We start from the raw sequence: 19,856 nt of genomic DNA on the forward strand, positions 1-19,856 counted from the left end.
GAGGCAAACAGAAGTCTTTAGCCTTGATTTAAGTAAACTGACAGTTTCAGACGAGGCATCAGCCTCATTGTGTCACTTATAATTGTCTGTCAGACATAATATTTTAGAGGTTGTAATCAACCAAAGAAGGTCTTAGTGGACTGAATTTGCAGCTGCTCTTCAACCCATCAATTGGTCGCTGAGAAAAAAAGCATCCTTCTTATCGGTAGATGAACTAAATGTTCCAAACAGCACTAAGTTCCCTCTACCTGTGGCCTTATGAGCCTGAATGAATCCCAAACTGTCTGAAATCCAAGTATTTGCTCTACATTTTTGACTCCTGTCATATTTTTTTCTCACTGTGGGCTCATTTTTCACTGCAACATAAAGTCCTACGCCTCTATGGAAACAGAACAACCATGAAGGCGAGAGAACTCAGAAATGTCTGTGCAGAATGACACAGTTGCAATGCCAAAGAAATTGGAAAACAAAAACGGAAAATATCTGGAAACAAATTATACGACATCTTTCCAAGTGGCACTCATTTTTTGTGTTTCTTACCAAATCTGGTTAGGGCCAACTGTTTATTTGTTGCAAATTTTGCAATGTCACATGTAGAATAAAGTGATTTTGGTTAAATTTCACAATTTAAGGCTTAGATTTGGTTATTTTTCCCAATCAAGCCACAGTGCGAGTAGTTCAAGGAGCATTTGAAAGTTTAATACATGATGATTCATTCTGTCGTCACAGCTTCTGGCTAATAAACGGTGTCATTTAGTTAGAACACGTCTTTCAAATCCGCTGGTGACTTTTGGGGTTCGGCAGGTTAAAACATGTTAACTGGTTATTTTCTACTGAAAGGAAAAGAATAGACAAGGGGCAGAGCAGCTGCACGTATTCATATGATTTCCAGAACACAAACTATTCAGTAGTAAAACACAGACAAGTTAGCTGCTGTTTTTCAATGATCTGGCATGTTAGTTGTTGAGCTGTGATACACAAAACTGCTGTTACACTTCATTTTATAAACAAAACAACGTCTTTGGCGTCAGCTTGTTTGAAGCCGACTCTAAGTAAATGTTCAGCAAACATTAAACAAATTACAGTCTACATCCGGTTGGACCACTTCAAAGGGTGTAGTGCTGGAAGGCTGTCTCCAATGAGATTTTGGCTTGATGAGAACCCGAGGACCGACCAGTCCACCTGGATACTACAGCTCTTGGAATTTACTAGCTTCTATTGCATCATTTGCATGCTTGCTGTGTTTATGATGTTAAAAAAGCAGATTGTTGAGGGAACAAACAAAGCATCGGGCCACCAACAAGCTAGAAACAGCCAACACCAACCTCGATGAAGGTACAATTAGCAGCACAGCCTGTTGGAAGCTCTTCTGACGTTTTATTTGCATTAATTATATCACCTCCACTGCAGGAGTCCGCTGATAGAAGTCAGTTTAACATTACACATGCTCCTCAAGCAGCAGTGTCACAACATTTACTGTCATTTTCCAAACCCAGCTCCTGTCTTCACCTCTGTTCTCCATCCTCAAAACACATATTTCTGTCACTTCTCTCTGAATACCCAAAAACAGCACGATGAAGGAGGAAACACTGAATGGATGTGCGTTTTTACACTTTAAAGGCCTCCATAAACCGGCAAGTAAACTGAGTTCAATCACCTCATCCTGACACTACAGGCCTGTAGGCACATTCACAGTGACAGCAGCCTTTACACACTGATTCCACACCTGTGAGAGTTACATCACGCAAAATGCAGAAACATGAACACACGATGACTGAAGCATTAAAAGCATTATCCAGCAGGAAGGAGGCGGCATCACGACGAGGCATTGCACAACTCAAGAACAGTGTCATTACCGAAGAAACAACCAGCCACGTTTACTCATGTGCCAATCAAGCACACAAGAATGCACTAAAACACTAATAAAACCATCAGGACTCAAGAGACCACAGAATCAAGCTGCTGCCACACACACTAGAACCTCGTAAAGACACACAAAAATCCATCAAACTCACCGAAGCGGCTTCTTATTCCAAGTCCATTGTCCTTTGTTTCCTTGTACAGAGTTCAGCGGCCCAGCTGCAGATAAAAAAGTCCTTCTTGGCAGCCACGAAGAGCTGAAGATGTCCACACAGTCCACAGATTCCGTGCGTAAAAAATGCGTAAAGTTGACGCATCCAAAGCGAGCGGGTCAGCAGGGTTTATGTTTCCTACACAATAGTCATAGCGAACATCACAGTTCAGTTGGAAGCTTTCAGGTTCCTGTGTGAAGCCAGAGAAGGCCGCCGTTTGTTTTTCTCTGAATAAGTCTTTCAACTTCTCCACAACTTTCTTGAGGTCGGTAAACTGGTTCTGGACGCGGATGTTGTCCAAAAAGTCACCGTGGAGTTTCTGAATGTTCCCCCTGCGTTTGACCTCTTCACGTGATTGACGCACCTGTTTCACGCACAATCAGCGTCACCACCACTCATCACCCTCTGCTCCCAACCTTACAGGATGATTAAAACATGATTAATATATAGAATAAAGTGGTTCCTTCGGGGCAACTCTAGTTTCAGAGACTGGGCTGACCATTATCGGTTCCTCGCTGCTGGCAGGTATCACGCCTGGAGATCCGGAAATTAAAACGCAGCTTGGTCATTTTTTAGACCAAACTTTAGGCTGCACCGTCGTTAATTAGCACTGCTGGAGTCAATCTCCCGGCTCTTGAGCAAAATTTGAATGATGATTTGAAGATACTGGACCTGATATCCCAAAATCAGCATTCTTTTTATTTCCAGGAACTTCAATATATTCATGAAGTTGCAAAGTTTTAACTTCATATGATGGATGTTTTCAGAGTTACAGGCCCTTGACGTACATAGAGGTTTGTCCAAATTTGGCATTTTTAATTCAAATAATTTTTTCATAGCTTCATAAGTACAGGACACAGGAAGCAGCTGGGATCTGTTAACAAAAAACTGTTTAATATTCACTCCAAGTGTTGCAGTCTGAAGCCAAAAAGCCTGAAAACCACCAGTTTCACCTAAACTTTTAAAGGTAGGATTAAAATTGCTGACAAAATGATGCACCGCAAGAGGTTGTAGCTTCTTGTACTACAAATGGATGAAAACACTGTAGGCTTGCAGATGTGAGCAGGATTATTACTGCCAGTCAAACAGGAGACCAGATCTGACAACGGAGTGCTTCTTCCAAAACAGCTGCGAGAGCAGAGAGACCTGCTGCAGATAGGATGGATGTAATGTTTCAGTGTTGTAATGGTATCAGTACACATGAAAGAATAGCAGAATAATGTCAGAAACACTCACCCAATAAGCCAGTAGGGTGGACAAACGGCGCATGTTTGCACTGCAGTTGTTTCATGTTTCTGGTTACAGTGTTCTCACTATTGTGAAACACTTGCAAACATTTTTGTTCCTTTTTTTTTTTTTTTAACAACCAACAATATGGGAAGCAGCAGAGTCAGTTCTTTAAGAAATCTAATTGCTTGGAAACTGAATTTTGATATGGGATACACTGCAGTTCCAGTTATGGCATCAGTTTCAGGTCAGACATTCATAGTTGTTGTAATAACAGTGATGCTGGAATCCATCCAACCTTCAGGACAAACACTCTTGATACTATGATCATAAAAAAACCCACCAAATTTCCAGCAAACTTCTGGATCCCAAACCACAGCTTCGCCTCTTCACCTGATGCAGCCTGACGCTCTTCTCGCTGCTTTGTGGTGGATTTGTTATACAACAATAACACAAAGATCCAGCTAACCACAGGAGAACTCAAATACTTCCAGCCATTTAATTTGTGTGATTCAGAACAAACCTCCCTGAGAGGGAAACCAGATGTTCTTAATGTCTCCACAAACCTCAAGCAGAATTCTTTCAGGGTGAACGTTGAAAGTGCTTCTAAAATTGGTTTGATTTACTTAACGTTTCATCAGTAAACTAACAGGACTCTTAGGCTCATGTCAGCATCATGATTCAAATAAGATCCCAATGGAGATGAATGTCTCAGTCCATATGGAAACAAAACAGTGTGATATAAAGATATGATGTAAGTCTATTTCTCTTTCCCTTAACTTGTTTTTATGTCACACTAAGCAGAAAGACATACAGATGGTGGAGTTCTTCACTCAGATGGAGGTGAAGCCACCAGCTTTGCACAGGGAATTGTTCCTCGGTTCTGTTGAAGAGAAGATTAGTAAAAGGCCATGAGAGAGTGTTTCGTAACTGTGCAGAAAATAAATACCCGAAACTCACACAAGTGTCTTAAAGCTTTGATTTTTTCCAATTCTGAAATGAAATCCATGTGTGTGACGAGCTAAAACGCTCCCACACAGTCACTATTGTTTTCTCTTTTCTCCTGACCACAGGACACTGCTGTGAAAGCCATTTATAAAATGTATCATTAGTGTACCTGGACCTTCACATGCAGAGGTTGCTGCTGTCTGGCAACTCGACGCTCCAGCTGTTCAAGTAAAACCAGGAACCTTCAACTTCTCCTGGAGGAAAAGCACAGAATAAGTGTCACTGTTTTGTTGTACAGTTTGTTCAAACAGAAAACATACAAAAATATGTTATGCAAACATGGTAATAATTTTTAACATTATCTGTAAAAATAGTGTATTATGTTCGCTAGGCTAACTCTATCAGCAGTCATAACACTGAGCTTGAGAGTCAGCTGGGAAATCTGCAGCGCTTACTTTCTGATTTAGGCTTCGCCTCAGTGGACACATCTTCGTTTCCTGTGTTAGCAGATACCCAAAACCCCAACGGTGTGAGCTGAATGCAGCCAACAACGCTAACTGAGCCAAGTCAGTCTCTTTGCAGGGGGTTTAACCTTCGACAGCTTATTTTTGTCTGACTCTGTTCTAGATGAAACACAGAGGGAGTTCTGAATGGATGCTACAAAAAACAACTGACGAAAAGCCAAAGCCCTCGGCAGTTAATTAAAATAGCACGGTCAACCACGGCAAAGGCCAGACTGAGGTCTCACAGCACGATATATTAACCATGTCTATGAGCTGTGGTCCTGATGTAAAGCTCCATGACTTCCAACCTGAGTGTTTCATCACTCTGATAGATGAACCCAGTGAAACCTCAAACCCTAGCAGCATGACACGCATGACATCTTTTTTTTTAAATTGCAAAATTTACACCATTTATCAGGCAGAAAGTAAAAAAATGAACAAAAACAACTGAATTGTCAACTTTTCAGTAATCCTTGAACTAATCATCTGTGACATGCAGTTCTATAGGAAAAATGAACCATATCTAACTTAAAATGATTTGCCATAACCAAATTCTGTAAAAAAAAATTTAAAAAAAAAAAAAAAAAAGGAAAAGAAAAAGTCTGCATTTTTTGGCACAACTGTGAAGTCACGACAGCTGTTACCAACAGTCAGGTGACAACAATTCAGAGACTTGTCGACTGAACTGCAGGAAGTGTTTCCACAGAACAGAGAGGAGACAAGTATGGAGACAAATTAAAAATGTGAGAAGTCCAATTTCTGTAGTCTGTAGAAACACATTTTTTTCAGTAATACTAACACTACAACTTGGAAAAACAAATACAAATTATAATCAACTTTTGCTATTTCTTTTTTACGAGTTATGGCATCATAACTAATTAAAAATAAATGGAATTATAACTACTATACTGCACAACAAACAGTTTTAAGTTCTCGCTGCTTCTAGCGATGGTTAAAAACATACAGCATACTGCATCAATAACATAAATGCAGCATGGCTCAAAATTGGTATACATAAGAGCAAATATTGGAAGATACATTCATTATACTGATTCCATGTTTCTCAATTTTTATAAAACAAACATTTCTGAGTTCTCTCTCCTTCTTCATGGTTGTGCTGTTTCCACAGAGGTGCAGGACTTTATATTATAGTCAAAAATGAGCCCACAGTGAGGAAAAACAGGAGCGAAGAATTGCTCGGCATTCAGAGACTTAAAAGCTTAAAATGAGTTTTTTTTTTAAAGACATGCACTAAAATAGCAAACGTCTCTGCATAAACGATCTCTGAGTTATAACACAAGGAAATCTGTTTTAATTGTTAGACATATTCATGCAGCAAGTTGTTTCAAATGCTCAGAAAGAAACTAGAGGTCAAAAAAAGAAACCACAACAGAAATTTCTGCGCAAAAGTCCATTAAAAAGAATCGTTTGATATACTCTGCTATCGTATATCACTGTATCCATCTGCAAAAAGCATCTCACAATTGCTGTTACAGAAATTGCTTTAGCAATTCAGATTTTCTTTTTCATGGTCTTTCCAGCTGCTGCGGATTTGAAGTGCTGTGGCTGATAATCTGACATCAGGTGAAGGCTTGTGACCGCAGGTAGAAACTGTCCAGCTGAGCGTCCTGATTGCCGTATTGTTGGTGAGCTGCTGGAAACCAGCGTGGACTCGACTGGTGGAGGACAAACAGACACGAAGGGAAGACGTCAGAGTGCAGCTTTATCAAGACAGATGAAATCAACTCGTAATTAGCTGTGAGAATAAAACAAAATGTTAGGACGTGCTTCTCATTAAACTCAAATCTGACTTTAAAAGGTTGCACACCACAGAGGAAATCAAAAAATTAAGAATGCTTCAACACAACAATGATCTTCATCCTCCTCACCTCCTTAAAAGAATCACATATATAGTATCTCACAAAAGTGAGTACACCCCATCACATTTCTGCAAATATTTAGTTATGTCTTTTCATGGGGACAACACTGTAGAAATGACACTTTGATACAATGTTAAATAGTCAGTGTACAGCTTGTATAACAGTGTAAATTTACTGTCCCCACAAAATAACTCAACACACTGCCATTAATGTCTAACCCGTTGGCAACAAAAATGAGTACACCCGTAAGTGAAAATGTCCAAAGTGTCAATATTGTGTGTGGAATCCTCTTCCAGTCCTCCATGACGACAACACAGGGCTGGTGGATGTTAGAGACCTTGCAGTCCCCCACCTTCCATTTGAGGATGCCACACAGATGCTCAATGGGTTTAGGTCTGGAGACATGCTTGGCCACTCCATCACCTTCACCCTCAGCTTCTTTGGCAGGGCAGTGGTCGTCTTGGAGGTGTGTTAGTTTCAGCAAGTAGCCTGCCAGGAGTATACGAGGTAGACTCAGCAAAACTATGACTCGTTTTTCAGTCAAATTTACCAGACTTTAACGTGCATTTTGAGTTATAATTTGGAACTAGGACTAGAAACCTGTTTAGATGTGCTGGGAAAAAAATCTAATTTTTAAATTTTCCTCTATATTTACAGATTTTCCTCTGAATTTTTAAAATAAACAAAAATATCAATAGAATTACAGAAATAGACTGAATTTATGTGTCAGATGTAAAATACCATTAAAAACTCGGAACTTGGAAAATTTTTGCTGAAATCACAGGGTTTTTTTACATCGACTTAAAATACTGTCACAAATTTATTGCAATTTTCAAATACTTAATTTTTATTCAATAGCTAAAACTGTTGAATTCAAGTTTCTCACTGTAAAGATATTTCAGAAACTATCTTTATTTATTGGTAATTTAATTGTTTTCACACACTTGCAAATATCCTGTATTAAACACAAAAAAAAAAGAAAAAATATCATGTAAACTTAACGCTACAAAATGTAGTTTGATATGGAAAAATTGTTGTTTTTTTAAAATTATCTTACAGTATTTTTTGCTGTCCCAGCTGCCGGAATATGAGCTTTTTAAAATAAATAAAGTCTTACAGTACAATGCATTGTCCTCGTTTAACTACATCACCATGCTGCGTGCAGATAAAGAACAAATTTGGTTTTCTATATGTTGCAGAAATCGTTCCTCTTCTACACTGGCTGTCGAATGCATGATTGTTCATGATGCATGATCGTACTTTCCTTGTTTTAATATGGGGATACAGCTTATAGAGCACGTTAAGGAACACTAGAAAAGCTTGACACAATGATTTATCCTTCTGCTGAGTTTTTTCTGAAGGTCCTTCAAAAAAAAACACCTCCAAATGTCTGAAAGAGACCTCAGATGTTGTGTCTCTGCTCAGAGTGTCCGTTGCTTCACCAGTAAAGTGGAGGTCACTATGGATAGCCACTGCTCATAAATATCAAAAAAAATCTGCTGCCATTCTGATTTTGTCAACAACATGCACAGAAAAATTGAAGGGGCTTATATTTAATTAAATGATTGTCATTAATTAATTGAAACCAGCTGATCTGGTTCAGTCTGATTTAGAAGATGAGGCTTAATTTAGCTGAAATAGTCTGCATGTACACCGATCAGGCATAACATTCTGACCACCTGCCTAATATTGTGTTGGTCATCCTTGTGTGGTCAAAAATGGTCTGAACCATTGGGTCTGGACCAGAGGACCTCTCAGGGTGTCCTATGGGGTCTGGACCAGGACATTGGCAGTGGATCCTTTGGGTGCTGTGGGTTGTGCAGTGGGGCCTCTAGGAATCAAACTTGTTCCACTGCATCCTGTTGATGCTTGATCAGAATGGGGTCTAGGAAGTTTCAAGGTCAGATCAACATCTTGGGCGATTGTCATGTTCCCAAGATGTTCATGATATTTGATGTTTTTGTGATGTGGTGGGGTGCATTTTGTCCAGTGACATTTGGGATTGCCATTTGCATAAAGGAGTGTGCTTGTTCTGGGACAATGTTTATTCTGGTGTCTAAGTCTCACCAGCACTGATGACAGAGTCCAAGGTTTTCCTGCAGAACACCACATAAAACCAATATGGTCAATGTTGTTCACTTCACCTGTCAGTGGTCATAATGTTGTGGCTGATCCGTGTTTGTACAACCTGTTACCGCTGATTCTTGGAGTATCTACATGACAAGCTTCTTCGGTTCATTAAACGCATGCAGCCATCCCAAAACATGTGCTGATAAATCTGCAGTTTGTGATTTGAGAAGCGCAGGAGTTCAGAGTCATGAAGCACAACCGTCTACTGTCTTTACCTTCATTCATTCACGTTAATGAGCTCAGCCGCTGCAAAGTCACCGCACACCTACGTTATAATGAGGTGTTCTGAGATATCTGAACACCAGAGATCATTAATCACTGCTTTAATTAGCATCTTTACTTGTATTCCTTTTGTCATTGTACTAATTAACCGCTGAAAAACAACATGGGTGACACAACAACAACAACAACTGAGCTGTATCAGAGCGCAGTGACGTGATGTGAATGGAGTATTTAATAACCATCACATCTTCTGATTTAGATTCACCTTCTGTCCTTTTGACTGAGCAGTGAGCTTCACTGAGCGGCAAAATAATTAACTGTTGACAGTTTTCTACCAGCGTTCAGCTCTTGCATCATTTGTAGTAGCATGACATGTCAAACATTTCAAATTTATTGGAGCCTCATGAACATACAAAACATGTATAACCATTACTGTGATTGATTCTGATTGGGGTTTTAGGTTTTCTTGAGCTGGCCAACACAAAGAAAGCCTGACTATGCTGAACTCCTACAGTTGAGAAATACTGAGTTTTCATGCCAGAAATCATGACAAGAAGCCAACAGAGGCTAAATAAATCCGATATCCTAAAACTGATTATTTTTGCCTTGAGATGAATTTACTGTATATAAAGATTTGTCAAACAGAGCAAGAAAAGTACAGTTAGTGGATTAGTTAGTGGACAAGAGATGACTTCATGTGTTACTTTATTCTCTATTTAAAATGTACTTGGACCCTCATTGTTCTTCTGATGAAGAAGAATGTAGAATAAACTCTACCTGGTTCTAGTGAAAGAGAAATATTCGTCCACAGGGAGATTCCAAACTGCTCTAGGCTTGAATTCTGATGTGATAAACTAATCAGTTTATCTCCATTCAAATATCTGTTTATCAGTGTTTATTCAAGCAGTTTGCAGATGCAGTTGGAAGCAAAATACATCTGAGCGTCGCTGTGGCCCAGTTTGCTGGATGTTTCCCAGGACGGTCTGGGAAGAAACCCAACCCTTCACTCAAATGTATTCATGTGCGTAAATTTCAGTGAGCAGTTCGTGTGTGAGTATGAGGTGGAATCTAGTGAAGATTAGAGGATTTTTTGTTCTGATGTGTGACCTCAAGTAGCTCCGACTGACTTATTCATGTCTTGTCTTGGAAAAAAGAAAAAAAATGCCAAATATTTCATGAAGGCCGATTTATTGTCTGCACATCTACATGACAACCAGAGGCAGCATCTGTGCAGATGTCAGACTGCATCACAACATTTTGAGTTAAATTAAGCCTTCATGTTTAACTCTTTGAACTTAGTTTATAGGCTTTTTATGCTCCTGTCTCATTTTTATTCACTGTGGGCTCATTTTTCACTGCAATATAAAGTCCTGCACCTCTATGGAAACAGATAGACCATGAAGAAGGAGTGAGAACTCAGAATGGTCTTCTCTGCAGTACGGTACAGTTAAAATGACAAGAAATAGCAAAACAAAAAAAAAAAGAGTTTGAAAAAAATGGAATAAACATTTTTCAGGTGCCCACAGGTGTGACCAATACTGGAACCGAATGGCACGCCACAGATGAGTAGTTCAGGGACTGTCAGAAAGTTCTGAAATACATTTTTTCCCCGTTTTTATAGTTTTTGGCTAGTAACGGTGTAATTTTGGTGGGTTTTTCTCAAAGGTAACAAGTCTTTTAAAGCCACCTGCAGGTTTTGAGGTTCACAGTGTTAATCAAATTAGTTGTGTCTCAAGTTACAACTGAGAGAGCCTTTCAGATGGAGGTAAAACATCTTCATGAACCTAAAAAAGTAGTTGAGTTGCCATCTGCAGAGGCACTCAGGATTACTATGACCTGGCTGAATAAAAACCTCTGCAGACACAACATACTGCTCGGCAATCGCTAACTTTGTCTGTTGTTTGGTGTTAAAGTTGTGGACCAGTGATGCTAAGATGCTGTCGTCCTGATCATGCATTAGAACCCTCGAAAATAACATGTTGTCACTGTTAGAAAGCAAAAGTAGCCCGTGTTGTTGGTCCTCTGTGTGTCTTTCAAGCAGCAGATGTTGGCATCCAGCAAAAAGAAAAAGAATGAAGGCAACAAGGTGAAGGTGAAGCAGGAGGAAGTGAAGGAGGACTTATCTCCTGTTGCTGTGATTAGGTAAGGTGTCACTGAGCTAAACATGGACAGAATTTTCTGTGCTTTTTTTAAGGACTACAGACAGCAGATTTACTCTGATTAATCATGGTTTATTCATGTTGGTTTACTGATTCATGGAACTTTATGTGTGAACTGTTTCCCCTCACCAAATTACAGATTATTAATAAACTATAAAACATACTGATCTCATATCAGCTGGTTACTGAAACTCATATAATTATAGCTACATAAATGATCAAAAATAGGACTGAAACCAAAGCACACAGTTTGAGAACCAAAAGCCGAGCTGCCTGCAGTCATTGTGATGTTAATGTAAAGGCACAAAAAAAAAAAAAAAGAATGACCTTATTTTGCTTTGAGCACAGTGCCTCCTATTTTAGTTTTTTTTCTAAAATAACGATTATGGTGCAAATATCGGGTGAAAATATCAGTATTTCTGGACTGCACTGAAAACCTCAGCTTATCTTTTATGGTTCACACAATGTAAATATACAGTATTTTTTTTCAAATTTCCAAACAAATGGCCTTAAAATGCCTTTTAACATATATATATTTTCAGGCTGCTTTAGCACACTTTATAACCTGCGCCATTTGGACCTAAAATGATGAATTAAATGAATTAACAGCTGAGAGTTCACTCAGTTCTTTTCCTAAGTTGTGTTTTTATGTCCCCAATGTTCAGAGTTCCCAAAAACTACTGTTTTTGACCATTATCCTAGATAATGAGCTATTTCCTCTATTTTCATCTAAATCTACTCATTCCATTTTTGTTAACGATGCTGCCTGATGGCATGCTGTTTAATTAGCGTTAGCTTTCTTTTAAATCACCAACCTGACACAGACTCTGTAAATGTTCCTGCTGATTGCTGCCACACTGTCACACGCACCAGATTTTCTTCTACATTTCAATAAAGATCTCCTGTGTCAACAGACAAGCAAATCCAAGATGGTACTCAGCATGTTGTGCAGCAAAACAACTGCCAAAGATGTGGCATTTCTACCATTTTTTGATATAATGGTTTCTTCACAGGTTTGGGAACATATGGACAAACATCTATTGGAGTTTAATTTCATAAATCAGAACGTTTGGTGTTTTTAGACTTAATGAGCATGCTTAAAGAGTTTTCAAAAAATAAAAACAAATCTTGAAGCTATCCTGAACCAAAAAATGTCCAAAAAATACATTTAAACTATTATATTAACAGCCTATTTTCATGATCAATTTATCACTTTGATTAATTTTTAGAAAAGGCCCATTCTAAATTCTGGAAATGCAGCTTGTTGAATGTGAATATTTTTCTTTTTTTTTTCTCCTCTGTGACAGCAAACTGAACATCTTTAGGATAAAACAAGACATTTGTCATCTTGGGCTTTGCAAAACCCATTTTGCAACATTTCATAGATCAAACATCGAGTCAATTAATCAAAAAGATTCTAAAAAAATAATCATTATTTGCAGATTACCTGCAGCTCTGATGAAGCATCGCACCTCACAGTGAGTTATATTCCTGCTTCCACCCTGCATAAATTAACACAAGTCAGCAATTAACTCCTTTTTATTCTTAACACATTCATCAGAAGAAGAAATACATGACAAAAAAAAGCAATGATCACAAAAATAAGCAACGCAATCCTATTTTTCTGAATTCAAATGGAGAATCCTTTTCACGGCAATCTTATATATATACATCACTCTATAATTAGTAGTAATCATGTAAATAAATATACACAACAGAACCTCGTTTCTGCTGTCCAACTACATATTTCACGAGTTAGTGAGTTTACAATTCATGATGTTCCACAGTTCAAACTTCACCACTGTACTCTTACAGTGGCATTACAATGTAAAGAGTTACCAGCAACAGTGGACACACAGGCTGTTTGTGCATCCAGGATATACAGAATGTGTAAATGACAGAATGCTGGTGGAGGAAAGTAGGAAGACTTTCTGTGTTGGACCTGTTTCTAGCTGCTGTGAGCTGGACTGACCTGCAAACAGGAGCAGGACAACAGGTATCTTCCTTTATTTAAAAAAACAAAACAAACAAAAAAAACATAAATAAAGCAGGTGACTCGTTTGTTTGGAGATCCAAAAAATCTAATCATATGAATAAATTACATTATATAACCATGAAATTGTGAATTGTGCTCATTTTCACTGAATTTTGGCAGTTTTTGTGTCAAAATCTTTTTATTCCACAGCACTAATTTCAGGCTGACTGCCCATGAACACTGAGGTGAGCTTTAACAAGCCCATGTTAGCCTCATTTACAGCTTCAAAACTGTATTTTTAGGTTTTTTTTAGGGTCAACTAGAATATGTTCACATGCCCTTCTGTTCAAAAACACATTATTTTTCTACAACTGTATATTCCTGCAGCGTCTTGCTCTCTCTCTTATTTTCTGTCTGAAATTTTAAGTCCTGTCTCTGTAAGGACCAGAAAAGTTCAGTGTGCTTTGATTGGTCAGATAGAAACCAGGTAATGTTGGTTAGTATCCACAGATCTCTAAGTACACAGATGTAGGTATTGAAGGAGCAGCTCTAGTGAGGAAAGTATGTTAGAATGGGAGGCAGCTGAACATTCTTTGCTTCAGTTTGTGCTAAATTATCTGCTAGTCAGGAGTTATGCAAATCAGTCACAAGGTGATATAGATAGAACAAAAATCTTGATTTAAAACGAGGCGTGTCAGGAAAGTAAGAAGGAGAATTTTGTGTAAGAAAGAAGAACTTTTGGTGTGGACTTTGGGCTTTGTAAGTTTGTAGAAGACACATTGCAGGAAAAGAGGAACCCACATAACTAAATACGGCCTCCTTAAAAAGACCAGAAATTAGATAAATTAGCAGCTTTGAGCTAAATGCTAATAGGGAATATTTCCCTGAAAGCTGCTCATTAGCAGTCTTGCTAAGGATGATGGGAATTGTTTTAGGTTTACAGGGATACGAGGGGTGATCAAACATTTCTGATACTGTTTCGTTTGTGTGAACAGTAACTGTCACAAGTCAACAGACAACAAGACAGGACCTGTTACAGATGTTTCTGTGACCACTGGCAGCTGCACATTAGTGATTTCACCATGGAGCTCAAAGTTTCCCAGAGAACAAGCATCACATTCTGTGTCAGTCAGCAGCTGGATGATTCAGCCTTCACATGGAAGATCATCATGGTGACCAGAGGAGGGTCTGCAGTTACCATCCAGAGACCAAACTGAAGTTTTCACAGTGGAAAAGCCATAGTCTCCAAAACTGGAGAAGGAGCACCAGGAACATATTTTGTGTTCTTCATGGTTGTGCACTGTGAATTTGTCCCCCAGGGGTCGACTGTCAGGCCACATTTCTGACACTTCTGTAACATCCTGAAGTGTCTGAAGAGTCACAAATGGTGCTTGAAATGTTTACATGACAGGACTTACAAGGGAGTGTTTCAAAAGTTGCAGGAGCACTGGAAGCAGTGGCACAAGAAGACGACATCAACAGGGATGGCAGCCAGACATAAATCAACTCTGAACTTTTTGATCACCCCTCATGTGGTCATAAATTAAAAGTCTGACCTGATATGGCTCTACAAGAACGAATGGAGTCATTAAAGACTGACCAATTCATCTATAGAGTGCCATGCATGTTTTTACTACAACCTCCTGACAATCCCTCCACCAACAGTTGAGATATTTCACTGCAAAAAAACTCAAATGTGAACTTCATGGTGGCACCAGAGAAGAAATCAGTCAGCAGGATTCATCCCATGAAAACAACAAATGTCTGTTCAGAATTTTGAGACAGTGGACGAGGTTTCTCCTCTGAACAGCATGAATGTCAGTGCAGAAAGTGGACTGACTGGCATTGTCGTGTCTAGAACCGTACTTAGTCAAAACTTTGTTGGCTGATTTCACAATTTCATGGTTCTATTACATGTTTTATCTGCATTTATTCATGTGACTGCCATTTAAATTCTGAATGACTGAGTACTTTAGAACTGCACACAATGTAAAGGATAGTTTACACCGATACAACACATTCTTTACTCCCCAGCAAACCATGAGCGACAGGCAACATGATGAGCATGAAAGCAAATGGATGATTTACACAAGTTAGCTTCATCCGGCAAGTATTTCAAATCTGTGGTGTGTTTCCACCTACAATTGTTAATGTGTCACTGTAGTGGAAGAAGTGATTTAAAGCTGTATAGTTGACACAATTTCTGTTTAATGTTTATCTAATCCCTGCTGAAGAAGATTTTGTCCCTTGAACAGCTGCACGTGGTTTTAGTGCCAGAAGACAAGCTGTTTTCTGCTGTAATTATACCAGTCAGAGAGATGTGGGTTAGCATTTGGTATAATTATCTTAATTTATCATTTGTTTTCCAAAAAAAACAAATCAAACAGCGAAAGAATTCTGGCACCAAATGAACATTATAGTAGCCCTCTGAGATGCATCCAAGCGCTGAATTAGTGTGTGACTCAGATTTCCTGCAGTGATTTTACACCTTACAGGTGCGTCAGGCAGTGACAACCAAGCATTTTTATGTTTTTTATTAACACTATTTGTCCGAGGTTTCATGTGTAAAAATAAGTTTTGTTCTGTAACCAAAAATATTCTTTACTTTAATTTTTTTATACAAGATTTTTGTTTTTGAAAGCACCACTTTTAACAGACTGTTTCGAGTATAGACTGTACTGATTGCACATGTGTTTATGGAAACACTGTAATATTTTGATTACTAAACAGCAGCTAATTTGATGACAGATGATTAGAACCAGCTTACTGATCCAAATAATTCATCACAGTATTGTAAACTGTGATTGGTCCATCTGTACAATCTAAGGATAGCATGTGTGAACACCTTTGGCAGCAGACATGAGAATTCTCTGTTAAGAAAGTTCAGAGAAACAATGACGAATGTCACAATTTTCAGAAATAAAAATAATCTGACATTCATGATTATCTTATGTGCGATGCAGCATTTCATTCAGTAGATATGTACAGGATATAACCTCAACATATGACCTAAACGTCCTACTTTGATGTTCAAAACTGTGTGTCAACCCTAATGAAAATGAATCAGGACTTCAATCCAGTTCTCTAATTAAAACATCAGTCTGTGACAGGAACTCTTTAGCACAAACTCTGATGAACTAATTAAAAGCTTGATGAACTAATTAAATCTCCAAAACTTTACATCACAGCTTCCCTTTCCCTAATTATACTAGCATGTATATACAAGATGAAACACTGTTACAATTCAATCCATCATTTACCTGACCTTCACTGCTCATAGTACATTTAGGTAGGATACTGGAGAGAAATAAATGGTGCTGTTGACCTTATTCTAGAGCTTTCTGGAGGAAATATGGGTTGGGTTGTTTCTCATGTCTAGCACGACAGTGTGACAGAACTAAAAGTGCAGATATAACCCAATCAGCCATAACATTAAACCACTGAAAGGTGAAGTGATTAACATTCATCATTTGGGTGGGATTTTTCAGGCAACAGGTGAACAGTTAGTTCTTGAAGTTGATGTCGGAAGCAGGGAAAATGTGCAGCATGAAGATCTAAGAGACTTTAACAAACTGATGATGGACGACTGGCTCAAAGTGTCACCAAAACAGCAGGAGTTCTGCGGCAGTTACCAAAAGCATCCAACACTAGACAATCGGGGAACCGGAGACAGAGACATGGACGCCGAAAGATCACTGATGTGTGTGGGGAGAGAAGGCTAACGGCTGGTGGTTTCAAACTATAGTACAAACTGCTGAAAAATAGAAAGCTGTCAGAGCACCTATCTATGCTGACTCCTGTCCAGCACTGAAAACTCCTAAGAACTGGACCATGGAGAAATAGAAGAAGGTAGGCTGGTATGATTAATCGTGTTTTCTGTTTTCATTTACTTTGAAAAAACATTGCAGCAGAACGACGAGAAGGCGAGCCAGTGTGATGCTCTTGACGATGTTCTGCTGCTAAACCTTGAGTCCTGACTTAATGTGGACATTATTTTCACATTTAAACGTTCCTTCCGACCACATCCACCCCTTCATAGCAGCGATATCGTCCAATGGCCTCTTTCAGCTGCATGATGCTTCCTGTCACACTGCAGACACTGTTCAGGGATGGTGTGAGGAACATGACAAAGAGCTGAGGTGTTTGATGTTCTGGTAAACCAAGATTAATCATAAAGGCTCTACGTCGCAACATCCAGAATTTAAAGGATCTGCTGCTGATGACATGATGCCTGATGGAACATCCAGAGGTCTATGCACTCCAGGCTTCGGTCATTCAAAAGGGGGAGACTGACACAATATTTGTCAGGTGGTTTTAATATTGTGGCTGATTGGTTCACGTGTGTGAAGCTGTAAATTAAAGCTGTAAACTCAGGTTCTTCTGCAAATGTGTAAAAATTCTGCTTTAATCCAGTGAGCTCCTGGAGAGTCACAATAATGAACAAAAAGTGCTGGACAGTAGCCGGCAGCAGCTGTATCTATTTTCCATTTCTACGTTGTGATGTAAGATATGAAAGAAAAAACAGACTGACAGCTTCAAGCTGGTGGTTTCGACTTCTCTAACTTAAACCATTTCAAAAAGTATGATTCTAGCAAAAAACCCTTCACCCTCTCTGTCTCAACACTTACTGTATGCTATAGAAAATGTTACTGTGACCAAGATTTCCCCTTCATCTCCGATGTCCCTTCTGCTTCTTGTTCCTCGAAGGGGTCTTGATCGGCTGACTGGCAGTTCCATTTTCCAGTGGCACTGGGAACGGAGCTGCTGGTGGAGAGGTGGGGGAGAACAGGTCCGGCTCTCCGTCAATGCTGGACTTGAAGGGTCCAGCGGAGCAAAATTTTAGAGGACTGGAGGAAACAGACAAAGAAAAGAAACAGTGACGCTGTAAGAAGTGGCTGAAAAGGAGAAAGTCAACGAATATTTTTCATGTTTTGTATATCTTGTACATCTTTAAAGGACACTACATGTGACTGGCCTCTAGTTTGGAATCAGGGTTTTGGTTTGGGAACATGTAAAAGATTGTAAACAAGAATGAATGAAGAATGATGTGGTGCTTTCAGCCAAACTTTTTACTGTGTTGTGTTACAGAAACAGTCCTGTTGCTAGAAACATTTATATGTTGGTGAAGGTTTATCTTAACCCTCGGAATTCCAAAATCTGCTGGAAGTTTTGAAAGGCATGTTATTCGCTGCCACACTCCAGTGACTCAACTGTGCAATAAACTCCAATAATCCTGGGTTCATCACAACAGAAGCACCCCTCCTATATGCTTATTGTTGTTTTCATTTTGTATATACTATTTAGATATTTTTAACACTCTTTCTTTATTGGTAATGCCAGCACAATTTTAGACTTTATTTATTCTACCAGCACAATTTGCACATTATCTATCCATCCATCCATGAAAAAAAATTACCAAAACACCATTTTGAATGCATCCTCACCCTCACATCCCACACTCATTCCATGATCCAATACCAATCCAATCCAATAAATTTACAAACAGCTGTTGTTATTGTTGTGTGGTCCTTGCCAGTGAATTGGTAAAACTGTCTGTAAAATAGTCTTTGTAGCTCTTCTGCTGCATCTCATTTCCTCAGGTGACACACCAGTTGATTTGATCGCTACATAAACTCACAGAATGTCGATCCAAACTGGTGTTTCTTGTGCGTGCGTTACCTGATGGGTGTGCGTGGGCTGCTGTTGTGTCGGCGTACAGTTCGTGTTCGGGGCTCAAATGAGAAACCTTCTTTAAGACTCTCGAGGACCGATGGAGCCACGTAGGTGAAACCCTGATGAGAAATATAATTCAGTCGCAGTTGGATACTGTCACTATGATACTTTAAAAAAAAAGCTTTGTTTCCATTAAAGTGTTAAAACAGAGGACCTGAAACTAAACAGAAGTTTCATTTTGAGTATACTGGTGTTTGTATAGTCCCTAAATATTGTACGAAATAAGGAAGAATGTCTCACAGCAAAGGCGAGCTCTGCACTGTGGCTGAGTGAGGTATCGTCTGGACTGTCAACCGGCGTCTGTCTGGTAAATCTGGTGTCAAACTGACTCACGTCCTCGTCCGACTGCTACAGAGAGACAAAAAATAAAAAGGGGAGAGAAAAAATGACTAAGAGGGAAAATGATTGATAAAGGTGGAAGAAAAGAGTGTCAAAATATAACACAAATACAATGAGAGGCTTAGAATAAATCAAATACAGTAGGTGGAATTTAAAAATGCAAAATTAACCAGCAGAGAGTAAAAAGAACATTATTTTAACAAGCTCTTTGATAACATAATGTGGCACCTACCAGCTGTGGCTTATACGGTGGCTCCACTCTCTTGTTCAGCAGGTCGTCCCAGTTAATGTGCTTGAAGAATGGATGTTTCTGCAGAGGAATTAAAGTGCTAATTTATACATATTCTCTGCACTATAATAAATTACTTTAAAAATGTAGTCAGATTCTTACAGGAGTGTACTGCTTTTTTGAAAATTTTGTTAAATAGCGTAAAATCTAGGGCTGGACCCGAATATCTATATAATATATAAAGAGCAACCTCGACAAGTCACAAATGAACAGCTACAGACCAATCTCTAATCTCCCATTTTTAAGTAAGATCATTGAAAAAGCAGTTTTTCAACAGCTAAACAATTACCTAACAAAAAGTAACAGTTTCAATGTTTTTCAGTCAGGTTTTCGGCAGCATCACAGCACTGAGACAGCCCTTATTAAGGTGATTAATGAC

General features: G+C 38.9%; 1 protein-coding gene across 11 annotated transcripts in view; it reads right to left on the reverse strand.

Annotated features, from left to right (window-relative positions):
• Positions 1-3,784: 3,784 nt before the first annotated feature.
• LOC111579842 (ribosomal protein S6 kinase beta-2-like) overlaps positions 3,785-19,856 on the reverse strand; it is a 31,831-nt gene continuing 15,759 nt past the window's right edge. The window contains exons 13-22 of one of the 11 annotated variants that reach the window (XR_008601414.1): positions 19,421-19,498; positions 19,090-19,197; positions 18,796-18,908; positions 17,745-17,963; positions 12,589-12,643; positions 11,957-12,043; positions 6,983-7,119; positions 6,330-6,426; positions 4,417-4,501; positions 3,785-4,182 (exon numbers count right to left, since the gene is read on the reverse strand). Coding sequence is in view for 1 of the 11 variants with exons in the window: in XM_023287340.3 (XP_023143108.1) it covers positions 17,786-17,963; positions 18,796-18,908; positions 19,090-19,197; positions 19,421-19,498 (477 nt within the window). In the remaining 10 variants the exon portion in view is untranslated. The other 10 variants (XR_008601415.1, XR_008601408.1, XR_008601416.1 and 7 more) reach the window with 10 other exon arrangements.

Source organism: Amphiprion ocellaris, chromosome 4 (genome assembly GCF_022539595.1).
Source record: "Amphiprion ocellaris isolate individual 3 ecotype Okinawa chromosome 4, ASM2253959v1, whole genome shotgun sequence".
In the NCBI taxonomy this organism is placed as follows: Eukaryota; Metazoa; Chordata; class Actinopteri; family Pomacentridae; genus Amphiprion; species Amphiprion ocellaris.